Raw genomic sequence first — 18,928 nt, forward strand, 5'->3', positions numbered from 1 at the left:
GAACTGACACAGTGAAAGGGACACAAAGGGATATAATAAACTACCTACTGACTCAGATCATAAACACCACAGGGAGCTCATGAACGAATACAAGCCAACAATACGAACAGTCTACGGTCTGACACCAGATACCAGGCAAAACAGTCCTGCAGATGCTTCGGTCTAAGAATCTGTGTGGGGTCCATTAGCAAGCCACAGAAGTCAGTAGAATCAAAGGATTAAACTTCCTGAAGCCCTGAGTTTTTTAGGATTTGAGGAAAGCTTCACTGCCTTAAACCTGTTTGTATCTACTAAGCACAAAACAAGTGACCTATAAATAAATGTTGAGTAAGTAATTGACTGGTTCTGGCCCTAAAGTGTGGGAACAAAATATATAGACGCCCACAGAAAGCACATGGCAACTGAAACATGCTAAGGATAATGTGGGCTGATCTTCAGAATATCATGAGCCAGGTATGAATCAAATGCACCAATAACTGTAGGCATGGAAAAGGCACTACAATTCCTTAAGTCAACAAACTTTTCTTACTAGGTAAAGGAGATGCACCTGTCCCCCCTAGGTTCAATTTAAAAAATATTGATCACTTATTATGTGTAAAATAATGGCTCTTGAAAGAAAGCTCTGGCTGACACTCAAGGCTACGTCCCTCACTCAGATGTGTACCCTAATTAACTCTCCAGGTGAAAGCATAAAAAGAAGTAAGACAAAAGATATAAACCTCCTCCTGCGTATATGAATGGAAGTGATTGTTCTCTGTAAGACCATTCAATGACAATATCCATCATCAGATATTACTTTGCAGAAGTTACCTTTCCTTTCAGGTAAGTTTTTTTGCTTTATCAACTTTAATAATTCCCAGCAATAGTACGTAACCTTCAGGTGTCACCTGCACAACATAAACATCCCTCTAAAGGCTTCCACTCTCAAATAAATTTGATTGTAAGGCCCTATATCTTCCACTTTCTTTTTTCCCCTCTTGTATCTAACAACTTATGTGAAAGGATCTTGGACATGTCCCCTCCACGAGGACAGCTCGGTCCTGATGTCTTTGATTGACTTAACAAAGTCCAACAATCACACCTGCACATGCAGTTTTACACCCCCCCACACACACACTGTACCCTTGATACGTACCACAGAATGCAGGACACACAAGTACACACACGTGAGTACACCCACACACAAAGATAGGCAACCACAGGTTCCCATACTCAGCCACACACATGTGAGATGCTACCCTAAGGGAGAAGCTTCATAGGAAGAAAAGCGTTAATACCAATCCACCGCAGGTGCTGACTGAAGCAAAGGAGTCGTTATAACCCAATACGTGACCCGTGTAAAAGCAGAGCTCGGCTTCTGGGATCCGACTCCCTGCTGCCCCGTGCTCTTCAACCACGAAGCCCCGGGAAAGGAAGCGCAGGTCCCGCCGCAGCTGCAAGTAGAGGTCCCGCCCGAAGGCCGGCAAGTGTAAGAGAAAGCCACGCTTCCCCAAGCCGGAGGACTGATCTGCAGAGGCGGCTGAGTGGGGCTGCCGCCGCCGGCTGCGCGGTGAACCTTGGCCACCGGCCCCCACCTCCCCGGTTGGCAGTGGCAGCAGGTGGATGTCCTCCGGACGCACCCGCTGAGGGAGCACCACTTCCAGCTCAGCAGCGGTGACGCCTCCAACTGCTGAAAAGAAGGGAAAAGAAAAGACCAAATTAGTGGCACTGGTCCCATACACCCAGCTCGTTGAGGATAACTAGCCAAGCAGTTGGGGCTCGAGTCTGGTCCCGGGAGTAATTTCCATTCCAGCAGCCATTCTCTGATCGCCCAGTGAGGCCAACTCCACCTCTTCCCCTTGCAGCTGCCTAACGGACAGCAAGCAGGGAGGTGTGCTGGAGAGGGCTTGGACACTGTTAGAAGCTTCTGACCTGGCTTGCTTCAGCCTGGAAGCCCCCTCTTTACCTTCCACCCCAACCCTGTTCTGAGGGTCACCCTCTCTGCTGTATTCGCCCTCCCTGCACACTGAGCCCGGGCCCTGCAGTGCCTTTCCACTGAGTGCTCAGGTTTCAAGCTCCAGACTCAATACACTGGAAATTCTGAACAAGCAGTGAAGACAATGGAGCCAAACAGGGAGATGATTTATATTTCCTTTCCGCATTGATGCCTAAATATACTTCTGAATGAGTATCTCACTCACCACCGTTCCTCTCCCTCACCCCCACCCAAAATGGGTTTTTGCAATAAGCCACACACGTTGAACTTCATGAAAGTTAACCGAATTTCTCGGAACGGAGGGAAAAAAAGAGAAGCATCAGGCAACTTCTGTACAAGTTAAAGCAGAAGTGGGGCAGCCTAAGAGCATCTAGACACTTTGCGCATGGAGTTGGTACAACAGACCAGAAGACCGGGGGCTGTTGAGAAAAGCCTCAGCCCGGAACTCCAGCCCGGCAGCCTCCCCTCAGCCCCGCCATTCCCGTCACTGACAGGGAGCGACTCGCGTCCTAGCCCTTCGAAACAGGACCAACACCAGGGACTGCTGCGGTGACCGCTGTTTGCGTGATGCTGCTGCTGTTGCTGCTGCTAGAGTTGGAGACAGAACCCGGTGTGGAAGGAATCGAAGGGGAGTTTGGAAGTGATGCTACACCGGCCAAGCTTCAGGGGGTGGGGAGGCGCACTGGAGGGAAAGTGGCAGTGAATGGAAAGGGGCAAGGTAGGGAAGGAAAGAAAGAGCTACCTGCGCTTGTGTCCAATCCCCCAAACAACAGCAGCAACAGCAAAGGAAATGAAAGAGGAGGTAGGAGGGAGCCGTCAAACATTGTATTTCAGTGGAGAAGCCCCACCGAACTTGTCTCTTGCAGCCGGAGGTAGCGATGGTGGCAGCCGCAGCGGCAGATCCCAAGCTGGAGTGAAGCCCTCCAGCCTTCGGAAAAATTAATTAGCGCTGCGGACAAACCCAACGTGGTAAATCCCAAGCCCCGCCTCCCCTGGAGAAAGCGGATGGCGATTGGATTCTGGCATTTCTCGTCTCCGCCTCCTGCTTTGCTATTGGTCGCCGGAGATAAAAACCAGGGTCATATGTTAGGTTGTAAGCACTTTTTTTACACGTGGTTTTTGTGTAGTGACTGGGAACCTGTCGCCAGGTGGCGGAAGAGAGTATACTCTACCTGGAGGAGAACAGGGTGTTACCTGGTCTTTTAGTGGAACTCAGGATCGCAGGGATTCTCCTGTGTTGTTTATTTCCTTCCTTCCAAGGAAAACTGAACAAAAATCACCCGGACAACTCCACTGTTAAAATAATAAATATTTTACATTCTTAAAGTATTTTTGAACATTTCACATTTATGATCTCACTTTATCCTTAAAGCAACCCTGTGGAAAAAAAACATTGTTAACCCCATTTTACAGATGACAGTACTAAAAAAGAGATAGTTTGTGAATTAGTGGCACAAAATTCATGTGTTTACCAATTAAAGCCTCTGTGCATAGTATCGGGAGGCAAAGTCACCGGGCTTTCTGGTTTGGAGCACTTTCCTACTGTTTTATGCTACAGATCTCCAGGAAGGATTCCACTACCTATCTTGACAGTGGGTCCCAGGAAAAGACAGATTAAACCAATGCATAATATAAGCAACCACTGAATTCTAGGATATAGCTTTCCAAAGGAGGGGGAAGAAGGGAGACAGTGTAGTACAAACCTATTTATGCATAATTTATTAAAAGATAGCTGGAAAAGAGCTTGTCTATATTGTCAGAGTGAATGAAGCATTATTAAGCACTTAAAGTGTGCATAAGTATTAGGCTGAGCACTGGAGATACAAGATAGTCCTTGCTCTCAAGGAGCTCATATTTTAATGGAGAAGACAGCACAGATGGAACATTTCAGCTTCCAGTCAAAAGGAAAGTTCCCATGGTCCTTAGAGTACAGAGACAAAACAGATGGTAATACTTCTTTAATTTCATTGCCACTGATAAAATTACATCAGTTTTTGATGTTGAACCATTTGACAGTGCCAAGAACTTTGGTGACAAATATTCTTTTCTGAGTCAAAAAAAAAAAGTGGCAGTAGGACATAGGAACAGTTGCAAGGCCACGTCTCCATAAGAGTTGCTTCTCAGGGTGATTGCTGCTGACACTTGGCTGGAAGCACTTACATTCCCAAGATTCTTGGGTTCAGTCAGTCAGTAAACATTTATTAAGCACCAACTATGTGCCAGGCACTATGGTAAGCACTGGGGTACAAAGAAGGTAAAAAGTAAACCCTTATGCTGGAGGAGTTCACAGTCTGATGGGGAAGACAATATACAAACAGCAATGTACACAAATAAGGCATATACAGGATAAAGTGGAAATAATTAACGGAGGGAAGGCGCTGAAATTAAAGGGGATCACAAATGGACTTCCTGTAGAAGGTGGGGTTTTAGTTAGGACTTAGAGGCAGAGATGAGAAGGGGAAGCCTTGCAGACATGAGGGCCAACCAGTGAAAATGACTAGAGCCAGGAAATGGAGTTTCTTGTTAAAAAAAAAAACCACCAGGAGGCCCATATTACTTGATCATATAGTATTGGGGGGGTGGGTAATGTGTCAGAAGACTGGAAAGGTAGAGATAGCTGGTTATGAAGATCTTTGAATGTCAAGCACATTGTTTTATATTTGCTCCTGGAGGTGATAAAAAGCCAATAGTTTATAGAGTGTGTGTGTGTGTGTGTGTGTGCGTGTGTGTGTGTGTGTGTGAGAGAGAGAGAGAGAGAGAGAGAGAGAGAGAGAGAGAGAGAGAGAGAGAGAGAGAGAGAGAGATGTGGTCACATCTGTGCTTTGGGAAGATCACTTTGGAGGCTAGGTCTTGGGCTGGCCCCATTGGAGTCCAAGGAATAATGATAGTCAAGGTAGTGTTAGTGGTGATTTGACTTCCCTGGTACTCACAAGGCAAGTATGTTTCTCTGCCTCTTCAACACCAGACCATCTTACCTCCCTACGTGAAGACTGTAAAGGCTGGGCTAAAAGTAGGACCAATGATACATAGGTTGCTATCACACAGGACTTTTGTGCCTATCTACTTGCTAATGGCAGCTGGCTAGCAGTTACAGTTAGTTGGTGGTGTGAGGGAAGAGGGCCTCTTCTCCACGAGTGGTGGGATGTTCTGTTCTTCGGGATCACTCTCCTGTTTGTCCTTCCTTGAAGGGAAAATGAGTTAGCCTATGATTGCAGCAGTGTTAAACTCAGCCGTATGAGGATCCTTGCACCCATATTAACTCAGAAAACCACATAGACAGAGCACTGGCCTTGGAGTCAGGAGGACCTAAGTTAAAATCTGGCCTCAGACACTTACTAGCTGTGTAATCCTGTGTGACCCAATTGCCTCTCCCCGCCCCCCAAAAAAGAGAACCTCATGTTAACATTATTTGTGTTCTATTGTATTTTTAGTTTATTTTGTTAAACATTTCCTATCACATTTTACTCTGATCTGAGCAGCACTAGGGAGTGTTGGGGCCTGTGAGCTGCATTTGACACCTCTGATCTAGAGCACCAAATGCCCACTAGCAATAAGGACACTTCCTAAGTGGCTTAGACTAACCCTAAGAAGACAGAAGAAGGAAATTTGTTCACATGGACAAATCCCAAATCCATTGATGAGTTTCCTGTAATGGAAATGGCCTTTCTCATTTAGCGGCCTTGCTTAGGAAGCTGTTTACTATGGGAAGGATTCCTAGAAAGTAGACCTGGACCTGGCAGTCTTCCACTTTGGCTAGAAAGGTTAAGTACCGCAAAGTCTGGAAAGAGAAGATTTTCTTTTATTCTTCAAAGACCTTGGACTTCATCCTTTAGAAAACCTCTACACAAATTGTGACCTTTCCTTAATGTCTTAAACAGAGGTTACATGACTTCCCCATAGTGGTTAGTGCCTGAAGCAGAACTTACACTAAAGTCTTCCTTGCTCCAAGTCTAGTCATCAGTCTAATCCACACACTCTCTTGCTTCTATTTTTACTGTTGTTAAGTCGTTTCAGTCGTGTCTGACTCTTTGACTCCATTTGGGGTTTTCTTGGCAAAGATACTGGAGTGGTTTATCATTTTCTTCTCCAGATCATTTTATACAGGTAAGAAAACTGAGAAAAACAGGATTAAGTGACTTGCCCAGTAAGTGTCTGAGGCCAGATTTGAACTCAGGAAGATGAGTTCTCCTGACTCAGCACTGTACCCACTGCACCACTTAGCTGCCCATCTATATACACTTCTTTGTGCATGTATATATTCTTTGTCCTCCAGTTAAAAATAAAATAAAATACTGTAGTCTTCAGTGTGTGGCAGCAGGACTAAGAAGGAAAAAAAGGGAAGGGGCAGATGCTAAAACTGGCATCAAAGGGGCAGCTAGGTGGTGCAGCAGGCAGAGCACCAGCCATGAAGTCAGGAGGACCTGAGTTCAAATCTGCCTCAGACCAAACACTTGACACTAGCTGTGTGACCCTGGCAAGTCACTTAACCCCAATTGCCTAAAAAAAAAAGTATTAAAACCGGCATCCAGTTATTATGGCAATAGCGGAAGGAGGAGAGATAACAAGTGATCAGTTACATTAGATCTTGATTCTGGAAAGCCACACAGGTGCAGGAACCAAGAAGTTTGGGAGACTCAGTGCCAGAAATTAAGGTTTAGTGAGGAGAGTTCAGAAGACAGTGAAAGATGAAAGTCACTGGGCCAAGGGCAGGTGTCCCTGGATGGTTCCAAGAAAGATCTGGAATCTCTGTGCTGACTGAGATCAATAAGGCAAAGGCTCATGTTAAGATCTTTTCCTTTTGGTGGAAGGAGAGAAGAAAAATGCTATGAGCTGTGTGTTAGATGGGCATCTGGGTATAATCTCTGGCTGTCTAATTTTCTATCCTGACCAAGTAAAAGACAAGAAAAGTGAAACAAGTAAATAGTGTTCAGAGCTCTTAAAAAAAAAAAGATAACACATATACTCACAAACTTATATCTCAAGGAGCTCTCTCCTAATTAATTTTTGTTTGAAGACCTGAACTTAAAATTTCACTACTGAATTATATAAATTGGATGAGGGAAGGAGAGACGTGAAGACAATTTGTCCTAGTTTCCAGTATCCGGAGGGTTTAACTAAAATTTTAGGGTAAGGGGTATTCTAAATAATTCTGATAATTCTGAAATCTTTATTAGTGAATTATTTTATCATTGCTATTAATAATATGATTCTTGAAGGGAGGAAACAAGCATTAATTAAGCACCTACTATGTAACAGACACTGTTCTAAGCACTTCACAAATATTTCATTTGATCCTCACAACAACCAGAGGCAGTAGGTGATATTATTTTTCCTATTTTGAGGAAATTGAGGCAAACTGAGGTTAGGTAACTTGTCTAGGGTTCCACAGCTAGTAAATGTGTGAGGCTGAATTTGAACTCAGGTCTTCCTAACTCCAGGTCCAAAACTCTAGCCACCAATCTACCTAGATTCTTTCCATGCAGGAATAGCATATATCTTCCACAAAGAGCTTCTGAAAAATGGCTGATAAGCAAGCTCATCACTGTTGAAGTTCTGTTGATTTTTGAGATTCCTCAATTTCCTCATGGAAGTTGGGTCTGAAGACCTGCAAAATAAGAAAGAACAAGCATGAGGCCCACAGATCTTCCAGAGGTCTTTGTTTTTCTCTGTCCACAGTGTGTGGGAGTTAGTAGCCTCAGCTGGGAAGCTTTCAGTGGTATTTTGATACCTCGAGAAATTATTTCAAGACTGCTCTCTCCAAAGTCACCAATGATCTCTTAATCACAGAATTCAATGACCTCTTTTCAGTTATCTTCCCTTAACTCTCTGGAACATTTAACGTTTTTAATACCTTTTCTACTTGAAACTTTCTCCTCTTTGGCATTTATGTCACTACTCTCTTGATTTTGCTCCTACTTCTATGAGAATTCTTCATAAGTCTCTTTCTCCGGTTCCTCTTCCTCTCTCCATGCTCTAAGTGCCAATATTAACAAGGAGTGTGCAGGAGCCAGCTCTTCCCAGCTAGAGAGCTGATTGTTAACTTTTCTACATGAGCATTTTATACCTTAGAAATTCACCAGAAGCTAGAAATCAGGGATTGATTTATTGTTTTGTTGTCTACACTTAATAAAGTGATGAAGAAATGATTAATAATGCAGGATAAACTTAAAAGTAGGTTGCACATACCACTGCTAAATCTGTATCCCAAAGAGATTTTTGAAAAAGATACTATTTGTACAAAAATATTTATAGCACCTCTTTTTGTGGTGGCTAAGAACTGTAAATCAAGGGGATGCCTATCAATTGGGGAATGGATAAACAAGTTGTGGTATACTATTGTAATAGAATACTATTGTGCTATAAGAAATGACAAGCAGGATGATTTCAAAAGAACCTGGAAAGATTTACATGAACTGATACAAAGTGAAGCAAACACAAACCAGGAGAATGCTGTACATGGTAACAGCAACATCATGTGATGATCAATAATACAATGATTCAAGACAACCCCAAAGGACTAGCAACAAAAAATGCTTTCCACCTCCAGAGAAAGGACCAATGTTTTCTGAACACAGACTGAAGCATACTATTTTTCTCTTTCTTCCTTCCTTCCTTCTTTATTTTCTTTCTTGTTCAAGTCTTCTTGGACAAAATGAATAATGTGGAAATGTTTAAAATATATATATATATATACGTATATATATATATATGTGTGTGTGTGTGTGTGTGTGTGTGTGTGTGTGTGGTGTATGTATGTGTGTGTGTGTGTGTGTGTGTGTGTGTGTGTATGTGTGTGTGTGTGTGTGTGTATAAACACGTATCAGATTGCCTACCATCTCAGGTAGGGGAGAAGGGACAGTGGATACAATTTGGAACTCAAAACTTTTTTTAAAGTTAAAAATTCTTTGTACATGTAATTGAGGGGAAATAAAATATTATTTTTTAAAAGTGGGCTATACCTTTTCAAGGGGACTGTTGTTAGAGTACTAAACATTCATCAGCACAAGAGTATAAATGCGCACTCTCTCTCTCTCTCTCTCTCTCTCTCTCTCTCTCTCTCTCTCTCTCTCTCTTCTTCCATCTGTGTCTCTCTTTCTCCATCTCTCCTTTCTCCCTTGGAGACCTCATCCAATCACATAGTTTTAATTATAACCTTTATACAGATAACTTTATACATATATGTATGTATGTATGTATGTATGTATTTCAATCTCCAATCTCTCTCCCTGAATTATTCTAGTCCCACACTTTCAGTTGCTTGCTAGACATCTCCATCTAGATGACTTTCAGACACCTTTAACCCTACATACTCAAAGGTGTGTGCTAAACCTGCCCCTGCTTCCAACTTCTCTACTTCTGTTTTTGAGGCTACTGTATTATACATGGATTAGAGAGGTGAGAGATTGGAGGCAGTGACCAATTAGGACTCTGTTACAATAGTCTAAGTACCAGGGAATGAAGACATAGACTAGGGTGATAACCATTTGAATAGAAATAAAGGGATTGATATGAGATTTTGAAGAGATAGAAATGACAAGACTCAGCAACTTGTTGAAAGTAGAAGGGAGGAGGAATAGGGAGTCTCAAAAAATGAAACCAGAAAGTAAAACAAAATTGCAGCTAAGTGTAAGGATGGATCACAGGTTCTCCTTAGAAAGGCAAATAAAGGCATTTACAGAATTGGTTTTATCCTGAATCCAAAGACAACAAAAAACATCATTCCATGGGACACTTAGTCATCTTGTTTTTCAGTGCTAATGATAAGCATTTGCAAAAAGACCACCATGAAGGTAATTGCTGCTTATGTGCTAACATCTGTTGCAGAGGTTGAAGAGGTGGAGAAATTCTCCCCCAAAACTGGATAAGAATTTCAAGATAAAATTAAAATATTCTTCAAAGCAAAAGTGGGCATAGGGGGAAGATAGTGAAAAATCTATTGGAAAACATGATTAAGGAGTAAGAAACAGTAAGGGCTAAAGTTTGCTTGTAGACCACACAGAAGTCTCAGACCTATATATCATGAACACTATTTATAGGAAAACTAAGAAACACTAGTCATGCATCAATATTTTTTCCTCAGACCTGTGATTTCATCTGTGTAGGCAATTCCTAAAGATACATATCAGTAACTGTTCTACAACTTATAGTCCTAGGATACTAACAGACTAGATAACCTGGCACAGGGTCACAAGGCCACTATGTGTCAGAAGAAAGACTAACCCAAGTCTTCCTGACTCCAAGGCCAACTTTCTATCCAGTATGCTACTCTGGCTCTTAAATAACTCCAAATAATATCACCAAAAAAAGGAAATATATTTTAATATAGGAAATATCTGGTTACTTATGTGAGAGTCATTTCCAAATTAGTTGTCTATGTATATAGTTCAGTCACCATAGATTTAGAGCTGATGAGGACCTCAGACGTCACCTACTTCAATCCTCTCATTTCACAGATGAGAAAACTGAGGCTTCGAGAGAGATAACGTGATGTGTCTAAGGCCACACTGGTAGCAAGTGGCAGAGAGCTTATACAAGTCCTCTGACTCTAAATCCAGAACCTAATTCATTCTATCAAGCTGGGAAAAAAGAGATAAAAACCCATACTAGATTATAACAAAAAATAAAAACAAAATACAACATGCAATTGAGGCAACTCTAACTTATGTCAGACTCTCAATTTTCTGAAGGAACTTTAATGTATATAAATCAATTACCCCCAACAAAGAGAACAAAAGAACCCAGGAAAGAAAAAACCCCCTTAGACAAGTGGGGGTTCAGACCAACCAAGGGCAATAATAACAGTTTAAAATATAAACTTTTTTGTAAACTCCTCTTGCAGATGAAGATGGTAGAGATTTATAAGCAGTATTGCCTGAGAAAAGTGATAAGTAGTGAGAAGAAAAAATATTTTTAGTAAATTTTTAAATTTTAAACTTACATACAAAACAAGAAGAAAAAAAAAATTGTCATATACACAGAAGACTATAAGAGATGATTCATTATAAAATAATACATTTCCATCTCGAGAAAACCTATATAATAAATACTACACATTGTTTTCAGAGCTGCCCAACTATTCTTTGCTTCCTTGTTGGTTTTCTTTTGTTCTCTACTGTGCACTCTTTATTTTTTCTTCTTCCTCCCCCCACCTCCGTAAAGAAGGCTACAATTAAGTGTGTGTATATATACATGCATATATATACATATATATACACATACATACCTACAAATATACACATACATACCTACAAATACACACATATATGCATACACATATACATAGGTATCTATAAACATACATATATACACATATATACTCATACATATATGTAAGACTGTATTATGCTTATATCCTCCTATCATCTATTTCTCCGAAGATGGATAGCATCTTCCTTCCTTCACAAGTCCAAGTCTTTCCATGTTTTTCTAAATCAACTAGCTCGTTATTTCCTACACCACAGCAATATTCCAACCCAATCACATCCTATCTGAGAGATTGTCTATGAAAGTCTTTCCCCCCAATTTTCTTCATTCCTTCTATTCTCGGCTCATAGATTTTGTTTATCCAAGAAAATTTTAATTTGAAATAATCAAATTATCCTTTTTACACTTCAACAATGTTCTCACCTTATAATATAGTTTAAGGTCTGATATTGCTGAATCTACTTTCTTTACATCTTTTTCCTGGTTTCTTTGAAATTCATGACATTTTGTTCTTCCAAATAAACTTTATTGTTTTTTCTAACTCAGTAAAACTTTTTTTTAGTAATTTAATTGAGATAACATTGAATAAATAGATTATTTAGATAAAATTGTCATTTAAAGAATTATATTGGTTTTACCTACCCATGAACAAAAAAAAATTTCAATTATTTAGAGCTGACTTTATTTGTATAAAAAGTGTTTTATGTTTATGCTCCGTAGTTCCTGTGTCTGTTTTGACAGGTGTACACTCAGGTATTTCATTTTGTCTAGGTATTTTAAATGGTCTAAAACTATATTGAATAATATTGCTGATACATAATATAGTTTCTCTATTTTTCACTTTTGATTAAGTCTATTTTAACTTTAGCTTTGCCTGAGATCATGGTTACTATCCTTGCTTTTTTTTCATAATATATTCTACTTCTGTCCTTTATTTTATCTTTGTATGTATCTCTCATTTTTATACTGTTTCTTGAAAGCAACGTATTATTGAATTCAAATTTTTAATCTGCTATCCATTTCCATTTCCATTTCATGGATAAATTTGTCACATTCACATGACCCACTCTGCCATCTTTCCAGAATCCTCTGGAAAAAAAATTACAAGCTGGTGATAAATCAAATTATTGTAAGGGGACATAAAGATGAAACGAAAAAAAGAAAAGGACTGAAAGTAAAATGGAAAAGATCTGTGAAGATTTTTATGGCAACCCCTTTTCATCATCAATGACATTAGAGCCAAATTATTTGGACTCTAACACCAGAGTGCCCAATGTGCTGCATGAGGAAGTAGCAACAGTATTAAGAAAACAAAGCTGAATAGAGAACTAGACTAAATCAGGTATACATAGAGAACCTCTATCTTGGAAATGAAACTATTTTAACAGTGTTGAGGGACCAATTTTCAAATTTTAGTAATAATAAAAGATTGCACAAAAGAAGAATCTCAAGGGTTATTATCATATGAACATATGATCAGAAAAGGATACATAGTGAGAAAGTTATAATCAATGGACAACTATTCCACTGGTATATATGAAATGCCAAGAGACCTATGGGAAGGTCCCCAGAAAGTGAGTGAACCCCCCATTATAGGATTTATAGTTACACACAGACAAAATTCATGCAGGATAAGAAAATGTGGATGGGTCATGATCTGTATCAGAGGGTAAGTACTCCTATCTGTGAAATCATAGATTAATTGAGGTATAAAAGTAAATTATTGAATTCTTAGTGCTGCTTTGGAGGAAGAGGAAAAGACTATCTCAGAATATTGCCAACAGGAGTCAAATAGCAATAATTAAGTTGCAACACATACCTATGCTAGATATGACTAGTCAAAAGCTTCCCTTTTAACCTTCTTTAGGCAATTTTCTCTGATTTCCTCCTAAACACCTTTGAGATAGCCCTGAACAATGCATAATTATGATGGTAATGGTAATAATAACATGTAGCATCTTAAAATTGTAAAGGGTTTTACATATATTATCTTACTTCATCATCACAACAGCCCTGTGTGTTAGGTAGGATGTCATTCTATTCATTTTATAGATCATAGGGCATTAGAATTTCCACCTGGAAAGGACTTCATAGATCACCTAGCCAAATCCTCTCATTTTAAAGATGAAGAAACTGCAGTCGCAGAGGTTAAGTGATTTGGCCAAGACCACGCAGCTAATAAATGGCAGAGTTGTGACTCAAACCCATGTCTCATCATTCCAAGCCAACTGATTTTTCCCACGAGGTATATTAAAACCTTCCAGGTGGTTTTGGCCATCTCCAGAAGAATGGCAGTCTGAATCTAATTTATCCATCTTCTGGGAAGCTGAAGATAGTCAAGCTTCCCATCTGAGCTTTTGGAACAAAGCCATTATTGAGCTCACAATCAACAAAACTCATAAACTTCTCAGTTTGTCCACCTGCTTCATGTCACTGGCTTCATTCTGATAGTAAGTGATCTTTTCTATATAAATCTCCCAGAAATTGGCATGAACTATGTTAATTATATCTACTTGATGATGCACTCTGGATGACTGGAGTTATCATTATTATTATTGAAAGCGGCCAGCCCATGAGGCAGTGCAACAGAAATTTGGACTCTGTAACACACCATGTAAACAAAGGGGAGACTTGCAAATCAGAAATAAAACACTCGCTTTAAAAAAAATGAAAAGAATTTAGCTCCTTAGCTGCACCTTCAGACCATTGTCTCTAACACCCTTCAGAATTTTCTTCGGTATATGATCAGCGAGCTCAATTGGTGTATACATAAAGCTAGTAAGTCCATGGTAAGGTATAGCTTTTATCTTATGCTTTGAGGATCAAATATATTATTCTGCATTTGGTTATTTAAACCCTTCATAACCTAGTTCCAACCTAATTTTCCAAACTTACTATGCATTGCTTCCCTTTCTGTACTCTACAATAAAGCCAAACAGGCCTCCTTGCTCTTTTGCACACATAACACTCCATCTTCCATCCCCATTTCTTTGTGCTGGATTCCTTCTGCTTAGTATGCATTATCACCTCATAGAATATCCTGCTTACTTCAAAACTCTGCTCAAGTGATAGAGTTTCATGAGCCTTTCCTGATCTCCCCAACTGCTGGTTCTCGCTCCTCACCAAAAAAAAAAAAAGTTTATTTTGTACTTACTATGTAAATACTAATATAAAGGGGCACCACATACATATATGGAAAGTTTTGCTAGTTAAAAGGAACAGAAACAAGGACAGTCATGAGAGAGGTACTGACAAAGCAGCCCCACATAGCAAAGGGATTTAGAGTAAAAGATGATCAGAGTGTCTAACTAGTATATGCCTAACATGAGGACTTTGGTTTATCAACATGAGATATAAGTGAGTCACCTCAAGGAAGAGATGCTGCTTTGGACCAGTAAGGTAGGTCAGAGGTCACAGAGCTCAGGACATTACTGAGTTCAAAGTAGAGCTGATGTTAGGTGAGCCCTTCTTTCAACTGCATCAACAACAAAAAATTACATAAATAAGGGAGAACATCAAACTAGATGCACTCCTGATGATCTTTTGATCTCTATCTGAATCTACAACTATAGGTTTCCCTATGCTGGACCTTCTGTTTGTATTAATTGAGTTGAAGCCCCAATTGAGTTGGGGCTTTTTGTATTGTTGTTGGTATTTATTTGTTTTGCCTTGGTGCACTGTTGACTCATTTTTGCTAACAGCTCAGGAAAACCCCAGATCATTTTCACATAAAGGCTTGCCTGGTCATCACTCTTTCACTATGTACTGGTGAAATTGATTTTTAAGAATCCAAGTATAGAGTTTGCCCTCTACATGGCCTGGGCAAGTCACTTAAACATCTACATCACTTAGAAATATGCCTTTATTTTAAAAAATCACTATTAATACCATGCTGTGAAGCTATACCCACTTAGCAGCATCACTAAGGCAAGGCAAAATTTGAAAATAATAACTTCCCAACAACCCATCCCACTTATTCCTTTTATTGAAAAATTGTAATCCCTGCCTGTTGTTATCTAGGAGAAGTTTTGGACCTTCATTGTAACGTGCGAATTGACATCTCACAAAATAAACATTTACATGCAATGAAGAGTAGAATTTTCTAGGATCAAAAAATGTATTTTAATAAAGAGTAATATTTTTTAAAATGCTCCTTGTTGCCCCTCTATTCTCAACCCTAAGTATTTTCACTCTGGGTGGCTGCTTACCTTCCAGTTCTCTAGTCTTAGCTTTTTCTGGTTACAAACGCTTCAAAAATTTACAATTTCTCACAAACATTCCATTTTATAGATAGGAAGAGTAAAGGGCACTGAAGCTAAACAACTTGCTTAAGAATAATTGATTCCATTAAGATAAGACTGTGAGGGTTATGCCTTTCAGTTATACATTTGTTTTTTGCCTATCAGACAGCATTCTTTTTTAACTCTCAAATTGATTTGAGTTTTTAAGACAGATATTTCATTTGTGCAGGATTGTCTATATTTTAACACTACCAACTTTACTTAAGTTCATAATTTAACCATGAGTAATAAATTGGATGAGAAAATTTAGTTGATGTAGTTCCCAAGTTATTAATATGGAAGTTAAAATAAATTAGCTCCAAAGTAGATTATATGGAGAGAAAAAACCCACAATAAAATTGTGTACTTCATTTGTAGCACCCTTACTCTTCCGCTTCCTCCCATATGCCTTAGAGTAGCTCGGTTGGAATTCCAAGAAAGTGCATTAAAACTTGGGATAGACCTGCTCCTAGGCATTTTGGTGGAAGAAATGTTTCCCCAGAATTCAGAGCAGACATAGATATCCTCCTATTACTCATGATGACTAAGGCTTTCTTCATACTGTGTAGTGATGCAAATTATTTTTTAAATGGCTACTTAGCCTTAACTACATGGGTATATTAAAAGGGCAGTCCTTGCCCCTCAGAACTTTTTCTGTTAGCCTTGAAGTGTAAGAACAAGCATGTGAGCCTTCTGGACAGGCAGGTAAGGGTGTACTTTTCCTCTATGTGGCCTCAAGCCGAGAGCTCATTATGACCCAGGTCTACCTGTGACTGGGATTAGAGTATCTCCTATTTATATCTTCTTTGTTTTGATACAAGGTCTTGGGAAATCTTGAAAAGCAGCTGGTTTCTCCCCTCTCCCAGACATCCAAGCATCAAGGTAATGGTTACCAAAGCAGTTGCTGCAGCAACAGCAACAGGAGAAAGGGAAAGAATCACCCGTGGGGAAATAGACCATCAGAAAGAGCCCACTTGGTGATGTCCCTAATGAATGTGAAATGTAAAATGGCTAATTGGTACTCCTAGAAAAGAGACTGTTTACAAATGTCCCAATGAGGTGTGAATTTCAGCTTCTCATTCATTCCATGATTTTTTTTATGGCTTAGATTCCTTTGTTCTATGTGGGAGAGACAACTGCCTGTTCCAGATCTCATTTATGCTTGTACTCTGGATGCCATTTTTCATTCCACTCTCCCCACCTCCAACTTACTAGAGAGGACCCTTTAGACTACAGCAATTCTACAAAATAGAATTGTTCCTAAGGAACTTGAGGTCGAGTTGGAACTGAAATGCTCATTCCCCTATTGAGAAGAGAGGCAACCCCAGAGCAAAGAACCCAGGGAATATCTAGGGGAGAAGTAAAGGAAAGTGATTGGTGAAAGTTAGGAGTCTCTGAGGCCTCAGCCAAGTGATGCCTGGCTAGCCGTTAGACTAGACATAGCAGAATGTTCTTCCCCAATGATCAGAGGAGTGTGGAACATTTTCTTACTTATCCTCAGATTAAGGTTGCAAGTACAGTAAACTTATCCATGGTAACAAAAGAGCAAGACCTGCACATAAGTGAAATTTGCAGGATTATTCAAAAACTTTCTCTCAGCCAAATGTTTCTTTATCTTTTCTCTGCCAAGAAAATAAACTAAAAAATGAAATGATCTGAGTTTCACCTTCTTTCTAGTCCAATTTCTTCTAGGGAAAGTGTCAACAATCAGCAAATACCTCTAAAGGCAGGGACAAGAAGAAAGGAACAACAGGCCATTAACTCCCAATTACCAAAACTTGACTGTACTATGTTAGGAGCCCATTCAATATGTAGGAAAACTGAAACAGAGACAGGTGAGGTGACTTGATGGCCAGGGCAGGCACACTCTGACATGCTGTTATTTGGAGTGCAATGAAAGTTTACCTCTTTCTCCCATCAATGCACCTCTCTTGATCTTCCTCTGGAGGTAAAATTCCGTCATGAGAAATTGATTACTTTCCATTCAGACATTTTGTCTCTAGGCATTCCCTATAAGATATGGATGCCCCATAAGAGGGAACATGTTAAGCCATTGTCAGCAAAATATTTTTGCATACATAGGCCCTTTTTCTCTTTTCTGATCTCTTTGGAGTACAGGCATAGCAATGGTATTTCTGGGTCAAAGGATATGCACAGTTTAGTAATTTTTCAAATAAACTCCAAATTGATTTCTAAATGGTCATCCCAATTCACAGCTCCACCAATTCATCAATGAATCTATTCTCCTATAACCCCTGCAACATCTGTCATCTTCCTTTTTTGTCGGCTTTGTCAAGCTGATGAATATGGGGCAAAATTTCAGAGTTGCTTTAATTTGCCCTCCTCTAATTATTATTAATTTGGCATATTGTTATATGGTTATTGATAATTTATATTTATCCCATTTAGAGCTAAATTTAAATTTAATCAAGTCAATTAAATTTAAATCATTCTCACATATTTTGAGAATGAAACCCTTAGAAACTTACTGCAAAGATTTTCTCCATATTGTCTCCTTCCCTTCTTATTTTAGCTGCCTTGCTTTTGTTGGTGCAAAAACTTTTAAATTTTATGTAATCAAAATTATTTTGCCCTCCAAGATCCTCTCTAGATATTGTTTGAACACAAATTGTTCCCTTATCCACAGATTTTAAAGGTAAATTCTTCCTTGCCCCTATAATTGGATAGGTTTTTTTTATGATTTCCTTTATTTCTTCTTTATTTATTGTGGAGTCTTTTCTATTTTGATAATTCTACACAATTTCTTTAACCAACTCTGTCTTTTCTCCTTATATAAATTGATGTTGTGTCTTCAGGATTTTATCCTTGAGTACTTCTCATCCCTTTTGAGCCAATTTAAAGCAGCTAGATGGCCCAATAGACAGAGAAGAATTAGACCCAGAGTCAGAAGAATTGAGTTGAGAATAGCCTCAAATACTTACTAACCTTCACTAAGTGACCCTGGGCAAGTCACTTTACATCTTTCTGCTTCAGTTTCCTCAAATGATCATAAAAGTTCCTACCTTCCTGGGTTGTTTTAAAGATTATATGAGATAATGCTTGTCCAGCACATTGCAAACCTTAAAGTGCTATATAAATGCTATCTACTATTAGTTGTCCTTGTAATATGTTAGACTATATAACATAGTAGGACCAATTCTTTCTTTTAATCATTTGAAATCTGCTCTCTCAAAATCCAAAATACACTAGATTATGCTTGACTTTCCCTTCCTTCTCCAAAATGGAGTGGTCACTCCCCTTCCCATTCCTCTGGCCAATGTTCCTATCTTTCTGCTTTCAACAAACAGGACTTTTTAATGAAAATCAAGTCCATAGGAATTCTTCTCATTGTTTTCTCCATTTTTGAGAGCTAAAATTGTCATTAAGGTTAAATCAAGAATTTATCACCTATTCTGCTTTTGGCAGTAGATATGTAGATAATAAAATTTCCCCCATTACCACAATATCA

The 18,928-nt window shown here is 39.3% G+C and overlaps 1 protein-coding gene across 1 annotated transcript in view; it reads right to left on the minus strand.

Annotated features, from left to right (window-relative positions):
* Positions 1-2,893, minus strand: part of ADAMTS17 (ADAM metallopeptidase with thrombospondin type 1 motif 17) — a 485,504-nt gene extending 482,611 nt beyond the window's left edge. The window contains exons 1-2 of the mRNA XM_020963836.2: positions 2,718-2,893; positions 1,278-1,669 (exon numbers count right to left, since the gene is read on the minus strand). Of these exons, the coding sequence (XP_020819495.1) occupies positions 1,278-1,669; positions 2,718-2,799 (474 nt within the window). The 5' untranslated portion in view covers positions 2,800-2,893. The remainder of the gene's footprint in view (positions 1-1,277; positions 1,670-2,717) is intronic.
* Positions 2,894-18,928: the final 16,035 nt, after the last annotated feature.

This window comes from Phascolarctos cinereus, unplaced genomic scaffold, assembly GCF_003287225.1.
Source record: "Phascolarctos cinereus isolate Bilbo 61053 unplaced genomic scaffold, phaCin_HiC Scaffold_3;HRSCAF=262, whole genome shotgun sequence".
In the NCBI taxonomy this organism is placed as follows: Eukaryota; Metazoa; Chordata; class Mammalia; order Diprotodontia; family Phascolarctidae; genus Phascolarctos; species Phascolarctos cinereus.